Source organism: Amphiprion ocellaris, chromosome 6, assembly GCF_022539595.1.
Source record: "Amphiprion ocellaris isolate individual 3 ecotype Okinawa chromosome 6, ASM2253959v1, whole genome shotgun sequence".
Classification (NCBI taxonomy): domain Eukaryota; kingdom Metazoa; phylum Chordata; class Actinopteri; family Pomacentridae; genus Amphiprion; species Amphiprion ocellaris.
The window spans coordinates 15,157,604-15,175,199 of record NC_072771.1 but is presented as its reverse complement, the minus strand read 5'-3'; the positions used below and the strand labels follow the sequence as shown (position 1 = coordinate 15,175,199).

Sequence of the window (17,596 nt, the reverse complement as noted above, 5' to 3'; positions counted from 1 at the left end):
GTGTGTGTGTGTGTGTGTGTGTGTGTGTGTGTGTGTGTGTGTGTGTGTGTGTGTGTGTGTGTCCTGAATTTTCCACACGTGCCAACACAAACTGTCAGTGGCATGATGTGGCATCAGCTCTGGCAGAGAGACTAAAATAGTGCCTAGTGTGACAGTGTGCCCAACAGAGAGAGAGGGAGAGAGAGAGAGAGAATGATTTTCCTTTTTTTTTTTTTTTTTTTTACACCAGCTTCCTTCCTATGGTAAATTGTAGGCCAGAGGTGGCGGAAATACGTCAGTTTTGTGGGTTCTCTGAAGCCTGACTGCGTCTCTTAATTTCGGATGAAGGGAATGAGAGGGGGGGGAGAGGAGATTTTAATCACTCCTGTCGCTTTAAGGACACTTATCAAAGCCTTATTATGCGAATAGAAAATACCACGAGCCACTGAGCAACTGAGCGGCCAAAGGGACGGACTGGAGTGGATTGTATTTTTTTATTATTGACAATGTTTGTTCTTGAAGGAAACTCAGCATTCTCCCAGCTGGAATAGACCGCCTTGTGGAGTTTGATTACGCACTGGATGCTTGTCTTTTTCGGACGGTTCGGGTCATTTGGGGAATATTGCGCATAAGTAGCTCTCAGACTTCCTCCAGCTCTCCTGAAAGCGCAGAGAGGAATATGGCTTAAAACTCATCCGACAGCCACGATCGATCCGTACTTGCTCACCAGGCGGGTTTATTTATTTATTTATTTTTTTTGGGTTCCGGACGGATAGTATCCCGAGCTCTTGTGTTTGACAGCCTTGGATCATGGATCGGGGTGGTGGAAAACAACAACGGGCAGCGACATGATTCCTCTGCGCTGTCTGCGGTATGCAGCGAGCTCCGGGCTTTAACTGCCGCTTCTTATTATTCCGATGCAACAAAAAGTTACAAAGCGGGTGTAATGCGCGGATTTGAACAGTTTGGCCGTTTTGCACCTGCTTTAACGGAGACCGCGTCGACATAGTGCAGATTCGTGACAGAATAACGTGGATTCCGCGTCGCTTTTCTGCTCTCCGTCTCTCTCTCTCTCTCTGTCTCTGTCTCTCTCGCCAGTGTGGGATACTTGAACATTTGCTTATCGTAATGGAGATTGGGGAGGTTTATACTCAAGGTCATTGAGTGTTAGAAGGCTCTATTTGTTATTTACACGCACGCACACACACATACAAACACACACACACACACACACACACAGCGCTATCTTCGCGTTGTAGCGCAGCCGACAACCGTCGGTCCGCTGTGTGTTATTTGTTATTACGCGGTGCAGCGAGCGCTCCAGCGTACTGTGGAGTTTTTCTATTTATTATTTCTCTTTTTTTCCCCCGACACCGCAAGCTTCCTCCCCTCCCTCCCTTTCTCACCCCTCCCTCCCTCCCCCCCATCTTCTCCGTGCTCTTGACACACTCACACACACACACACACATACACACAAAACAAACAAACAAACAAACATGGATGGGAAATTGAAGCAGGGTCGTAGATGCCGGTCCAAGCGGGAGAGGGTGCGGAGGTTGCGGGAGGCAGGGAGCAGAGACGCCCGCAGCCCCGACCCCAACTCCTCCTGCTCCGACAGGGAGGGACACCACAGTCCGGGGAGGGACGCCGCCTGCCTGGCCGGTAAAAAGGCGCCGCACCCCGCAGCCGCCGCCAGAGCCCCGCGTCCGCCCCGGCGGAAGAGGCGGGAGTCCAGCTCGCAGGAGGAGGATATCATTGATGGATTTGCTATTGCCAGCTTCATCAGCCTGGACCGTCTGGAGGTAAGGAGGAATCATTATCACCTCTCTCTCTGTGTATGTGTGTGTGTGTGTGTGTTTGAATTCTTCATCTCCTGTCAAAGTGGGGCCCCCCACTCAGTCAGTCACTGATCTACTTGAGATGATGCTAATTAGAGGCTGGTTGTGATCATGTGCTGGGGGGGTGTCGCGAGTTCGATCCCCCCTCAAGGTTGTCCCTGACAGATGCACAGTTAGTTGCTTTTTCTTCTTGGAGCATCAGATCTGTGTTTGTCACCTTTGCACATTACACGTTTTGTGGCTGAGGAGTTAATCATTGGCAGCATATGGCTGGTTGAGGTAAATAAACAGGTCCTGCTGTGTCACTCCTGTTTGTGTTGCCTTCTAAGAGTGAATCTCCTGACATGCTGCTCTTTGATAAACTGCCTCTTGCACCACTCATCTGCTACAGGCTGATACACCACGTGCTGATAACTCTGCTCCCGTCATTACTGTGTGTAATATGTCAGATGTCAGAGGTATGATTTCAGGGAGAAAGGAGCTCCTCATGCGACATCCTCCTTTATTTATCCCCCCCTTTTATCTCATTACTCTCCAAATGACAAATAAAACATTGCTCCCTGTGGGATGTTTGGCAGACTGACAAGGTGGAAAGACTTGTTTTTCTCTCATTCTGGAAAAGGTAGCAGCACTACAGAACTCTGAGTCACCACCTTTGATAAACATAATGTATTACACATCGACTGAGGTCTGTATATTTTAAGATGATGGCCTCATTTGAAAGCACCACATTTCAATCACAGCCTCCCATGTAGGCTTAACGCTGGTAGTAATCAGTCATGATTGACTCTCGCCTCCTACATTGTGCTTAGCCAGTAGAGTGGTGGAATGCAGATTTGCAGCATGAAATCTTAACCAGTTGTCTGCCCTCGCTTTGGAGCTGATAATCAATTCTCCGCCCCTCATCTGTTAACAAGTTTAACCTCATCAGTAATTATGTCGTTGTTCCATTTACCTCGGACCTTCATGGAGGGTGTGAAGGCAGATCGGAGAGGGGTGAGGGTGGAAAGAGGATGCTCCAAAGAAGATGTTTTGTTATCCTGTAATTAACATAAGAAGGATGGCAGCCTAAAAACAACTCGATTAAAACTTCATAATATCCTATAATGACAGGAAAACTGCTGACAGATTGAAGTAGAATGGTACTTAAACATGATACAGTTGCACATATGTAGATATGTGAGCGAATACAGATGTGTAGTAAAGATGTAACACCTGTATGGAGAATATAAATAGACATATATGCTCCTCTTTGAAGGGAAGACAGAGGACTGAATTAAGCTCTTGTACATACATGCATATATATATATAAATATATATATATATATATATTTTTTTATATATATATATATATATATATATATATATATATACACACTACCATTCAAAAGTTTTGGGGTCACCCAGGCAATTTCATGTTTTCACTGAAAACTCACACTTTTATTCATGTGCTAACATAATTGCACAAGGGTTTTCTAATCATTAACCTTTCAACACCATTAGCTAATACAATGTAGCATTAGAACACAGGAGTGATGGTTGCTAGAAATGTTCCTCTGTACCCCTATGTAGATATTCCATTAAAAATCTGATGTTTCCAGCTAGAATAGTCATTTACCACATTAATAATGTCTGGACCAGAGATGTCAAACATACGGCCCATGGACCAAAAGGTCCAATCTGGCCCATGGGATGCCTTTGTAAATGTGCAAAAATTACAGAAAAGACATTAACTGCAAGTTTGTAAAATTCCAAATTGCGAATAATTTCAAGATGTGCTATATTGTTTAGTTCCAGACACCTGTGACTAAACGTTTTGTGCTTTTGTAGATACACTGTGATCTGTAAGTTGTAATGTGTAAATGACAAACTGAAGCATAATATTATTGAAATTGTACATTTTTCATCAGAAATTTCAAGTTGTTCATAATATTTTGTAAAAACATAGTTCATTAAATGTGAAAATTTTCAGATTTGTACTTTTTTGCACTAAAACCAAGGGAAGAAATTGGAGTTGTCGTTATTCATAAGCGATTACGCTTTGATTTTACTGGTCTGGCCCATTTGAGATCAATTTGGGGAACTAAAATGAGTTTGACACCTCTGGTCTAGATTATATTTCTGATTAATTTAATGTTATCTTCACTGAAAAAAACTGCTTTTCTTTCAAAAATGAGAACATTTCTAAGTGACCCCAAACGCTTGAGCAGTAGTGTATGTTTATATATACGTGTGTGTGTATACAAAAACTAGAAAATTATTTAAAAAGAGATCAAATTCAAAGGATAAAGCCGACACTGATAGCACAGGAGATTTCAGGAACATCATGAAATAGTAGAAATCCCACCGTTAGTACCAGCTACTGCAGTGCTGCCCCAAGATGAACGTCTTACATGTTACCAAATGTGCATAAAATTTGTGTGTCGGTGCCCATTCTTCTCCATTTCCATGAGCGCAGGGCCCTGTGATGCTGTATTTGTGAGTATTTCTGCCCTTTGTGCTGCACGGCCGTCACTCCTGACAGCTGCTGACTGTGGAAGTCTTTGAAGATGTCATAGCAGCAAAGTGCTTCTTAGTGGCTTCTACTGCCGGCATGCTGGTGTCTCTGCTGCCCGTCAACACAGCGTCCTGCCCTTAATGGCTTCTAGAAATGTTCTCTCGTGTGTTGGGATGGGAGTTGTTTTAGTTCGCAAGTGTGTTGTTGCGGTGCTTCTAAAGAAACAATTTCTGTCTTTGGGTGCTTTATCATAATAAACATGCTGTCGCTTTGTGTTGGAGAGAGAAGTGAAGCCAGATAATTATCCAGTTTTTGTTTAATAGCAATAATAGTTATCTTACTCAAGTGCTAAATCCATGTTGAGTGAGCACAGAGAAGAAAAAAACAGTGTGCTCTTCATAGTAGCTTATGTTTCAAGGCTAAGCAAATGGGGCATGATATGGCTCTATGTGAAATGATGCTCACATGCCAGCTACTTGTTGGTAATTGGTCTGATTTGCATGCAAATGGACTGCGCTTATTAAATGATGTTGGTGGATCTGGTACAATTACAAGAGCGGATGTGCACGGAGAGGGGTTTTTCTTCTTTTTCATTGCTTTGCTTCTTGATTTCTGTGCTGAATGAAATAAGCGTGTTGACTTTATACTCATTTCATATACTGTTTGCAGTAAGTGACAAGCATAATCACATTTGTTTACAGTTAATAAGCTTGCCTCAGTGTGAGTGAATTGGCCCGTTTGAATTAGCACTAGAAGCATCACATCATCAGTCGTGACTCATGCTTTCACCTACTTACTGTTTGCTTGAGTGGAGCTCGTGACCTGCACTACCTGTGCTAATTACTCATCAATTATTACGAGGGTGACACAGCAGTCGGGGGAATGGCTCTGACCTATTGCGTCATGCCCTGATAACCAGCACACCCTCAGCGGAGCGAGCCTGTGGTCCTCTTGACCTCTTTCTAGTGACGGATGGCGTGTTCATGTCAGGCCATTCAGTCAGGCTACTGTCTCGTTAGCATTCTGCCAACATCCCATCCATTCTAGTTCAACGAGCCCATATGGCCCAAATACTAATATTTACTCTTATTTAATCATACTTCTTTGAATCTCTCTGTAATCCTTTTTCTGGTCTGTAAAGCACGTCAGGATGAACATGCTTGACAGAATCCTTGTCACCTTTGGGTTACTATCACTTGATTGTCCCATTTTTGTCTGTGCTCAGCTGCTACTGTCTGTTCATAAGAGCCCAAGGTTATGGGTTTCACACAGCACTTTGGTTCTGAACACTCTGGGCCGTTTGGCGTTGCTGATATTCCAGCTCGTGCGCTGATAGGATCAAGCTCCCTTGATGAAGGCTTAGGCTGTACGGTGGTCTCGCCCGCTCCCCCGTAACCCGTTTCATTACAGCCGAAAGCAATTTGCAGCCACAGCCGCATTTGATTACGGCATGTTTATTTGCTTTGAATCCCCTCGTTCCTCATAGGAAAGCCGCTTACTTACCTGTGCAAATCGACTGTACAAACACAGCCGTGCCGTTTTGTCATGGGCACCTCATTGTGATTAGAAAAATGTTAGGGATGATTCAGCGATGATTCAAGAACAGTCAATCTGCTACTGTGGGCTTTTTGAAGGAGGAGAGGAAAACCTAGTATGTCCAGGTTGTGTGGTTTTTCTTCTTTGCTGTGAAGAATTAAACCATTATGTATGAGTGGGGAAATGTTTCACTATTCTCTCTGAGATGATGCTTTCGGAGTGATTGTAGAACAGACTAGAGAGAATAAATTACACCATGTCTTAGAGTGATTCACATTTGGGAATTTGTTCAATTGCTGGAAGGCCAGTTTCCTGGAGATAGAAGGTTTTCACCTGACAGCAGCGCTATAAAACAATTACCCGCTGCGGCTTAAACCCTCCAGAAGTCTCCCTGTGGGTATCGAACAAGTGAGCAGATAATAAAATGACACAATTATCCATCTGTCACAGTATTAATAAGATGTTTGATTTGCTCCATTTGCTCTGTGAGTGACGTCGGAGTGGCAAATCCCCTCTCGTTAATCCACAATCCTTCTGTTCATCTGCTTTAACATGAATTTACAGATTTGTTTGGGTTTTTCGTTCCACAGCATGAGTTTCTAAATTCACTCTAATGGGGATTTAGTTGATTTAGTGATATTACAACAGTGTCAAGGGCAGGAGGCAGAGAGGTCGGGGATTTTGGCAAACAAAATGGGTTAATGTATCAGAGTTCTTGATGGGATCTACAATCTTGTCTTTTTATTTATCCAGGGGCTTGCTCTTTTTTTCTGCTCTGGTTCGTACAGATTCACACAGTAATCATCATTTGCTGTTGGCGACTGAGCAGCTCTAAGAGTGCAATATGGGGAAATTAAGTCCCTCGCCCTGGGGGAGCTTGACAGTAGTTGTTAGGGAAGCTGTGAGTTTCACTGCTTCACTTTCTCCGCCTGCATTTTGGCAGCTGGTTCGTGGATCGGAGCCAGCAACATTCCAGTTACAAATATGTGTCGTTATATTTCATCAAGTGCTGTGATGAAAACCTCAAACAAAGCAGCAGTGAGAGGGATTTTCCGCTAAATATCTGCACTTGGGTGTCTCATTGTTAGCACTCAGACAGAACCACCTTATTAGAAATCATTAGTAAGGCTAACATTTGCATTACTAGTGGATATACACTACCAGTCAAAAGTTTGGGGTCACCCAGACAATTGTATGGTTTCCATTAAAACTCACACTTTAATTCATGTATTAACATAACTGCACAAGGGTTTTCTAATCATCAATTAGCCTTTCAACACCATTAGCTAACACAATGTAGCATTAGAACACAGGAGTGATGGTTGCTGGAAATGTTCCTCTGTACCCCTATGGAGATATTCCATTAAAAATCAGCCGTTTCCAGCTAGAATATACATTTAGCACATTAAGAATGTCTAGACTGTATTTCTATTTAATTTAATGTTATCTTCATTGAAAAAATGTTTTTCTTTCAAAAATAAGGACATTTCTAAGTAACTGCAAACTTTTGAATGGAGGTGTACATCAATATTGGTCGGATTCCAGCTGTAACCAAATTCTTTGCCTTACTTGAACCATACTTGCTGCTCACTATGGATGGTTATGCATGTAAAAAATGAAAAAGGCCACCCAGCAGAACAAAAAGTCAGTTCATCTCTGCTTTAAGCATGACAACAGACAGTCAACGAATGAAGTTCAAATATAGTGACTGTGCACAAACCATGTTGGTGAAACTAGCAAAATTCATTTTCTTTACAACAGTATAGGGATTTGTGCATCTTACAGTTGTCTGGTGTTCTAGCGTGACATCTTGCTGTACTGATTTCTAATGTAGCATTAGAACACAGCAGTGATGGTTGCTGGAAATGTTCCTCTGTACCCCTATGTAGATATTCCATTAAAAATCAGCCGTTTCCAGCTACAATAGTCATTTACCACATTGACAATGTCGAGACTGTATTTCTGATTAATTTAATGTTATCTTCATTGAAAAAAACAGCTTTTTTTTTCCAAAAATAAGGACATTTCTAAGTGACCCCAAACTTCTGAACACTAGTGTACAACTCGTAATGGTAGCACCTATGCAGAGGACCTACTGACACCTTCTCAGCTGGAGCTCAGGTGATGCTTTCATGAGACCAATGGGTTACACATGACTTCAACAAAATCCCACCATTTCCCACCTTTTCCTCATGGTCAGCCTAGTGTTTTTGCTCTGCCAACTGCCACTTGAGTAGCACAGTGCAAATTGATACCGACACTCGAAACCACAGCAGTCTTTGCTGTAGTAAGATGTCTTGCTTCCATGGTGAGGCAGCAGATTTGTTGCAGGGGTTGCAGCAATCTTGCTTCGTGTTTTCACTTTCCCCCGACGGTGATAGCGCTGTGCATCATATGCCGGCACTGACAAACAACTCCGGCTTTAATTAACAAGGCAGCCCCCCCGAGGCTCCGCTGCTCATTGGCTGACGCATCCCACAGCGAGAGCTTTCTTAATGCCGGTGGGACATCCCCCGGCCCTGGCTCTCTCTAGCTGTCACACACTGTAGGCCACAGCATGGCTGATAAATGCATGGTCACTTTCGCAGTCCTCACACTCACAAACATGGGATGGAACCTCCTCAGTGCATCTGTCCAAGCCATCGACCAGTGACCTAAATATATCCTCCCAAGGAAGGTTCTAGTGTGTGGTGGGAGAGCGATGATGTGAATGTGGAAACATGGCAATCACTTCCCTCTTTTACTGCTGAACTGCACTTTTATTCAGTTATAAAAGATTTATGGGACACGAAAGGAAAGGCAACAGAAGGAAAACACTCCTTGACAATAAAACAAAGTTTGACAACACAACTAATACATATTGTATGTGGAAAGTGAATATTTCCATTGAAACTGGGTAGTTTATATAATGCCAGTAAAAATTTTTGTCCAAGGTGTTCAGTTTGTCTTCATTAGGAAAACAAGCAAATCTTTATTTGTTGAGATGCTGTAACAAGTGATTTTTTGCCAATTTTGTTACAAAAAAATTACCTCAAAGATTAATTTAAAGCTGAAATTGAAGCCCAGTCTGATTAATTTCTGTATTAATCCACTAATATTTTCAGTTCTAATGATGCTGATGTACACTACCGTTCAAAAGTTTGGGGTCACTTAGAAATATCTTTATTTTTGAAAGAAAAGCATTTTTTCAATGAAGATAAGATCTAGACATCGTTAATGTGGTAAATGATTATTCTAGCTGGAAACAGCTGATTTTTAATGGAATATCTGCATAGGGGTACAGAGGAACATTTCCAGCAACCATCACTCCTGTGTTCTAATGCTACATTGTGTTAGCTAATGGTGTTGAAAGGCTAATTAATGATTAGAAAACCCTTGTGCAATTATGTTAGCACATGAATGAAAGTGTGAGTTTTCATGGAAAACATGAAATTGTCTGGGTGACCCCAAATTTTTGAACGGTTGTGTATGAATGGAGTTCTTCACACTGTGTTAGTATCAGCTTAAACTTTAAGATGCTACTGCAGATTTGATCATTTATTTTGGAAACTAAAATTTTTGAATTCACTGTGTTGAGGATTGTGAACATGTTTTTCTTGCAAAACCTTCTTTTACTTCAAAAAAAGAAATTAAACATTTCAAATGTTAAATCACTTTGCGGCTCATTAAATTTCAAGAACTACACCAGTGAATGGATGTAAACACACTCTCAATTCAACTGATAATTTGGAGATTTTGACCTTCTCAATTTTATTGGCATAAAGTTCAATTAACAGCAGAGCTCTGTGCACAGTGATCCTTTCAGGGAACAATATGTGGAACTTTGGCACTGAAGTAGCATAGATTGAAGTTACAGGCAAGATGGACAAAACATCTACTCTGGTTTATAGGTGGACTGTGGAGCTTCAGGCCACTGGTAGTGCTGTGAAGTGATATTGTTACTAGTGATGCCTTGTGTTTGAATCAAACACCCACACAAGTATGCATGCATCAGGCAATGCAGTGTACAATTCTGCTGCCAGTTCCTTATTGTTTCTCTGATCAACAGTTGGTTGGTTGCAACACTGTAGAGTAATGTGCCTTTAAAGGCACAAAAAGAAGGGCAAACATGGATGTTAAAATGGATATTGAGTTAAAAGATTTTCAAAAATCTGCTGTTGTGCACCACATTTCCTAGATATCAAGGACACAGTGTATTTCAGTGAGAAATGCTGGATTTAAAAGCAACTTTTTTCTGTTTACAAGAACACTCCATAGTACTTTTAGATAAGATGATCATAGTGAAAGTGGGTGAAACTGAGATTTAAATCAAATGCTGTTTGATCCAACAATTTGTTTAAAAGACTTCAAATCTGAGCACATTTGGTATAGACATATTTTACTGAGTACCAAAGAAATAAAGGATCTCTGTGATGATCTAATAATGCTGATCTGTATGTGCATTCTGTTCATTTCTAAGGATACAAAAGCAGAAGGACTATTGCCTGTTTTCCCTGAAGAGCTCTTTTATGAAGCACTGTCAGTTTTGAGGTATTACTCCACAATCTAAATGCAGCAGCGCCACAAAACATCAGAATAATTGCCTCTTTGTTTTCAGGTAGCGTGACTGGTGAGGGATGGCTGAAACGTGAAGACGGTGCAACACAGCTGACACATTTTAAGTGGCACATAAAAGCACGTGGGTAGCTTGTTGTAGGCATATATATCCATTTCCTGCCTGTCGTCCTGAGCCGTCTTCCATCTTCCTGTCTCAGTGTTTTCATTGCAGTGAATGACAGGATGTAATTATGCTGTGATTAAGATGCTGTCTCCGAGCCTGCGATGGATTAGGAGCTGCACTGTTAGAAGGTTTCCCCAGTAATTATCCGCTGCTGATTTGTCCCCCCCACCCCTCGTTTTTTTTTTTTTTTTTTTTTGCCTTTCCCAACCCTTCTCCAGTTCCTCGACTGCTTGATGAATGTGTGTTATTAAACAATGTTAACAAAAGGCATTTCATTTGAGCAGTTTGAGAAAAAGAAATTATTTGGAGATAACTTCATAGTAATCATATTTGTCATTCAGCTGAGGTATTTTCCAGCCCTGTGATTGTGGTTAATATTTAATGGCGTACTTGGCCGCAGACGCTCTGAATGAATGACTAGCAGACGAAGGCTGTGAAGGATTTACAATAAAAATAATGAAACCTAAATAGAGAGGGCACTCTTTAAGTGGCTCATTAAGTAATGGCTGTTTTCCTTTTCAGCCGTGTCCTTCACTGACAGAGAGCAAAGAGAGAGCTCTGAAAGCCTGGCTTGCTTCAGCCTTCACATCGCTTGAATCCCTTTTCAACATTTTGTTTGCGTGTGAGTGCAGGTCATTTTTTCCAGCCTTGGAGACTCAGTGAGCACAAAGGTTTGTTGACTGGTCTTACTATAGTCCTGTGCGTGTTGGGGGAAGTATTAAATGTGATGTCAGGAATGCTCTTCTGCACACCAAGGTGAATACTTACTTCAAAAAAGAAACAAAAAAGCAGTTTTTGTGTGTCAGAGTAACAATTACACTCTCAAAAGTACAGATTAGGATTGCCATGGTTTTGTCGGTAACAAACCGAGGAAACCAAATCTGTCAACTTGCAGGTGGGAGTTTCTGTATCATAAGCCTTTTTCAGAATCAGGTTCTGATTTGAACATGTGTGACTGAATCACTCCAATGTTATAACTTGACAGAGGTTATAGGTGAGCTGGTGTGCTGAGCTGCAGCAAACAGTAGAGAAGAAAGTGGGGACTTCATAGATCTGTACATAAAGGAAGCAACGATGTAGAAGCTATTTTAGGCAGGGCCGGGATTGTTTAATGCTGCCACAATTAGTCATCAATGCTGAAACAACTTGTGTTTTTGCTTAACTTTAATTCATAGTAATAAATCATTCTTTTTCAGTATCACTGTGTAATTGTTGCCTCATGATGCCAGTCATTTTTGTCCCCAGTCACTTGTCAGCTGCAGTAAGTACTACAGTTTAGACCAGGGGTGTCAAACATATGGCCCTCAGGCCAAAAATGGCCCACCGGAGGGTCCAGTGTGGCCCGCAGGGTGACTTTGCAAAGGGTAAAAATTACAAAGGTGAAAATTAATCCTTACTGTGACAGTATTTAAAGACATTGAACATTGTGCAATATAATGTGAGTCAGCAGCTTCAGTATGACAGAGTTTGGTTTAGTGGAACCCTATTGTTGATGCACTGCCACAACTTTTATGCCTTTTTTTGTGTATATTTTTGTTACAATGCAGTGGGAAAACGTACCCTTTTCCTTAATAGTTCCCACTTTAGTTTGTATGGTGTTTCAGTTCAGGTGGTCAGGATTACTACACAGATGTGGAAATTAATGTAAATTTAAAATCATTTCTAGATTTTGACAAGTTGTAAAATGTTATATTGTTTTTTATTTCCAGATAAGTTGGAATGTGTATATAATAATCTGAGGCATAATACTGTTGAAATTGAACTTATTTTCCTTTAAAAAATTCAGGTTGTTCATAATGTTTTGTACAAATGATAGTTCATTAAATGTGAACATTTTCAGAATGTACTATTTTGCACTAAAACAAAGGGGAAAAATTTGGAGTTGTTGTTATTTTTATAGGTTATTATGTTATGAGTTAACTGGTCTGGCCCTGAACTAAACTGAGTTTGACATTCCTCGTGTAGACAATGGCGGTGAAGTTCAACTTCAAAATATGGGAGTACTTCAGACTGTCACAGAACAAAAATGTGCTTTGTATACTGTGCAGAGTTTGAATGGCACACCTCAGCAGCATATTCACAATGTACGAACACCTGTAGAGAAACTGAAGAGAAAGGCACAACAGCCCTTTACTTCTGTTTGCTTCTCTCCTACTCTCTGTGCTCACATTCACTGTGTTTTGATACAGCCAGTTCCCAATAGAGCTACTCTCATTTACAGATTTATCTGTTTCTGAAGTCAGACCACAGAATGAGAATTCTGAAACTGAAATGCAGCTCATTAAGACGACATGTTAGTCAAACATCTGGTCTACTATGTATTTTTACTTTGTTGTCTGACAGACTCACTGTACACACGAGTTAAAGACAACAGCTTATCAGCACAATTCCCCATTTGCTTTTCTAAGTTAAGTTTAAAAATATGTACTTAGTGTGATAAAAATCATTCTATATCTATTATGATATGTCTAGTATTATTTCTTTCATTATTTATGACAGTTTCTTTTCATGGCACCCACCATGAGTAGCATTTCTAATGTACTGGATGGAGCATTGACCCTCATAAACGTACTAATGAGCCTATTTGACTCTCAGATAATCCTATCTCAAACACTGGACACATCTGTTGTTATGCATGCTTTAGGTTATTTATTACAGTCAAATTCTGACATGTTTCAACATCTTTGTACATTTTATTGCCAGGTACAACTATATCTAAACCTTTCAAAATTAAATAACATCTGAAAACATCAAATTAAAGCATTACTGCATGTTAAAACTCTCTCCAACTAAGAATAGTAATTAAAATATTTAACTGTATTCAAGCTTCCAGTTACATAATGCAATTTAAGGCTTTTATAGGCCCAGGGAGGATTCAGAAACATGTTAATGCTGGCACAAATCTCAAGTCGTTGAAAACAGTGTTCGGATTACAAATCAGCCTGCAGTACATGTGGTCATGTTTTTAAGGAGGGCCTCATTTTCAAAGGCATGACTCACACAGTCGTGACATTGTGCAGAGTCTTTGCATGTTTTCTTAATAGATCGCTCTTGGTGTGAAAGCAATTAGCGTTAACAGTTGTCGACATGCTCTTCTGGTACCAGCACTCACTACCAACACCAGCTCAGAGGGGAATAGTCTTTATAGGCCAAGTGATGCTAACAATAATTTCTCAGCACTCCACTCCCTTATCTGAAATAAGATACAGTGATACATTAGGCTGCAGTTTATTACATTGTTTGTTTGTTTGCTGGTTGTATTTGCAGCATTTAGTCTTTTCTACGTGTCTGTGTGTTCTCTGAGTGGGTGCAGGCGAATCCAAATAAGGACTGTTGCTTCAGTGTTTTGTGTGATATCTTTGGCAGCCGTATAACAAGCCGTGGCCAAGATAATAGAGCTTAGATAAGGGGTTGGTTATGTAATGTGGAATTTCTCTCTATCCCATTGCCACTTCAGCTCCATTCACTGTCTGGATGACATTTGCCTGACAACTCTGGGCTGAGCTGCCACGCTCGGTTTTCCTGTCGAAACGAAGCACCTTGTCGCTCATCCACACTTTGCTCATGGAGTCTGAATCACTGTTTGGCAGGTGGAGTCTATGAGGAGGAGTTTGTCATTTGTGACATACTGCAAGTGAAAGGAGACTAGTTTCACACACATCCACAAGTCCTTTAGACTGAATTAATTCTCCTCACAATGCAGTCTTGTTAAGTTTTCACAATGGCCTTTGGGTTTAGTGTCTGTTTTCAAGAGTTAGGTCCATCTAATAAATTGTTATTTTCATTCAATTTCTTGTGTTGTTTACATTGGAGGACAGGTTCTGATTTTGTCTAGTCCATAAATACATATTACTCACATCCCAACTGTACATTGAAAAGACTGTGGGTGGCTGTAATAATCCATGTTCCACACACTGGCTGTGAACCAGTGTTGTAGCGTGCCTACACTGTGTGAAATTAAAGACAAGATCTGCAATCCTGTGCAAAAATACAGTCCATGAGTCCTGGAAAAAACATTTTGTTTTATCTTGGGTTACAGTGGAGGAGCTAAACGAATTAAAAGCCTGTTCTCTTTTCTAATAGAAAGTGTTACGTGGCCGACAGATACAGCACTTCACCGGGTTAGGTGGGTTATCTCTAGTGCTGTAACCATGCTGGATAGTGGTGTGGCTTCACCCATTATCATTTGCTGTGGGTGAAAAAAACATCAATACTCAGGCTTGTTTGTATTCCTTCAAACCAATCACAATTGTCTTTGGCAATGCTCCTACAAAGGAGTGTTGGGAGGGGTGATTGTTTTGGTGGAATCACTGTCTATACAAGGACTAATTTGGGCACCCAGGTAGCTCAACTGGTTGAGCGGGTGATTTATAAACAGGGGCTGGGTTCAAATCCAGCTCACAGTCAAAGCCAAAAGTGACCAAAAAAATTACTTAAAAAAGGACTAATTCAGTGAAAGAACCAAGCAGGCTTTATTGCACCATCATCAAACTTGCCATGACTTATACCTGCAGTCTACACCTGGTGAGTCAGACTACTAGTCTGAGTCACAAGCTTTTTTAAAAAAAGATATCATGCAAATGTATAAAATATTGTCATGTTTGGACTGCACAGTGGCTTGGTGGTTAGCACTTTTGCCTTGCAGCTAGAAGATCCCTGGTTCGTATCCCAAGGGGGATCTTTCTGCATGGAGTTTGCATGTTCTCCCTGTGCATGCTTGGGTTTTCTCTGAGTACTCCGGCTTCCTCCCACAGTCCAAAAACATGCTGAGGTTAATAGGTGATTCTAAATTGTCCATAGGTGTCAATGTAAGTGTGCTTGTGTGTCTCTATATACAGTCCTGTGACTAGACTGGTGGACTGGTGACCTGTCCAGGGTGTCCCCTGCCTTCACCCTAAATCAGCTGGGATAGACTCCAGCCCCCCGCAACCCTAATGAGGATTAAGTGGGGTATAGATGATGGATGGATGTAATCACGATCATAAAACATTAAAGAAGTTGATTCTACTGCTGCAGTTTGGAACAAACCGTCCAATCGCCAAGCATTGGCATGATATTTAATGTTGTGACCTACTAATGGCAGGTAGAAACTAAAAATTACATCGTTAAGAAAACCAAGGCTCGGAGCTCACTCCAGCTCTGATTGGTGCCTCTTAATGGCTTCTTCTCCATGGCAACCACAGCTGAGGCTAAGTGCTATAGCAGCATGCAAAGGCATCCACCATGCCAAAGTGTTGGACATAAACCCGGTACAATATCCAGGTGACTCATGCATTTCGACAAAGACATCCGCACCATTTGGCTAACTTGTTTGGTCCGTTCTAGTACAATATTTCTGTATGTTTCACAGCTAATAGGAAGAGAAAGAATGATTTTGGCAACACATGTATTTAAGTGTTGTATTACTATTTTCTCTCAAATCCCAGCCTGCCGTTTTAGAGTTATTACAATGATATTTATTGCAGCATTAGAAGCAGAGGCATTCGTATAGTGATTTCTTCCTGGGTTTTAGTGGAGACTGTTTTGTGGTCTTCATGCTGTTTTAGAGGCTTTTCCTCCCTGCCAAGATGAAATTATAGGGGAAACACTAAACCCCTCTGGATTATTTATTATATGTTCACTTGGCATGAAGAACATGAATTTAAAATTCATATAAATACAGTATGAGGAATAACTTTTATACAACATGGGTATTACAATTCATATCCTCATAAAATCATGCATTTGTTCAAGTGGCAGTCTACCTATATGGTTTAGTATGTTTCTGTAGAAGATATCATCGGTTTTTAACAGGCTCGACCTGATGCCAGCTCAGACATCCCTCTATGAATCCTTGGAACGTCTATGAAAGTCAATGTTGCGGCTGTGTGCTCAGCAGAGTGAATAGGAAGAATGTGTTTGAAATATAATGGGATATATAATAAGGCATATGTAACACAGTCACTGCAGTAAAATCTGCAAGGGCAAGACGAGCTCTGTCAGCCAGAGTGATCTAGCAGGCAGATCTACCAAAGAAAAGTATCGTCGGAATTCGTTTCTGCTCTCCGTGTGAACACCACCTACATCCACTTCTGCTTTTTCTTCTTTTAATCCGCAGGTTGTTTACCCATAGATCAAAGGCAGTAAAATGCATCTGCTCCCCTCTTGCAAACAGGCCACACAGCTCATTTCAGAGGGGCCACTTTGTCAGTGCAACTGAAACGAGGACACACACCTTAGAACTGGCAGGCCTTTACCCAAGGCGTGGAATGAGATCAAAATTACACACAGACACACACACACACAAACACACACACATACACACACACACACACACACACACACACACACACACTCACAGTCTCTGCGTCTGAGCACAGGCCAGTTGTTGAGTCAATAAAGAAAACAGGCAGCGTGTGAGAGCGAGAGAACATAAACAGAACTCTGCCAAGCTACTGTTTGCATTCCACATCTCTCGGCTTCGTAGCACAGCAGCTGCTTTAGCCGCATGTAGTTTAAATACCACGCTATTCATAGCCACACTTATATTATGATTTGTTGGCATGGCCTCGAATCAAACAATCCAGTCAGTGTTATGATACAGATTGTGTAATTATATATCACGCAGCTGATTAAAACCACACTAGGGAGCTGTTAAATGGAGCTTCCTCTAATGAGAGATTGTACATTCATTGTCAGTGTAAATGTAGTTATGAACAGCAGTTAATTGCTGACAATGGAGGATTCTGCATGAAGCCTTGGATTTTTCTGGAAGCGTGAAATGGTTGTATTAATATGTGAACATCAACACAGAGTGTTCTAATGGCTGTAGCAACCTTCACAAACCCCGTATCTGTCTTCTTTTCCTCAGCACTCTAGTTCTTACTTGTAAAGCAGACAATGCATATTGCAGATGTAACGATGTAAAGAGAGGCAGCGAGTTCATCGTTTTCGAAAGTGAAACAGTTACTGATTGTTATTGATGGAGGCACTCGAATAATTGCTTTTCGAGGCTGCCGTCTACAGTGAGAAGCATTTCTGTGGCAT

At 41.2% G+C, this 17,596-nt stretch overlaps 1 protein-coding gene across 10 annotated transcripts in view; it reads left to right on the top strand.

The window, feature by feature from the left end:
• Window positions 1–340: 340 nt before the first annotated feature.
• The window catches only part of fbrsl1 (fibrosin-like 1), a 329,368-nt gene continuing 312,112 nt past the window's right edge, over window positions 341–17,596 (top strand). For 7 of the 10 annotated variants that reach the window (XM_023271544.3, XM_023271543.3, XM_023271542.3 and 4 more), the window contains exon 1: window positions 343–1,781. In XM_023271544.3, coding sequence (XP_023127312.1) covers window positions 1,476–1,781 — 306 coding nt within the window. In that variant the 5' untranslated portion in view covers window positions 343–1,475. Of the gene's footprint in view, window positions 1,782–17,596 lie in introns of all 10 variants that reach the window. The other 3 variants (XM_023271541.3, XM_023271547.3, XM_035948759.2) reach the window with 2 other exon arrangements.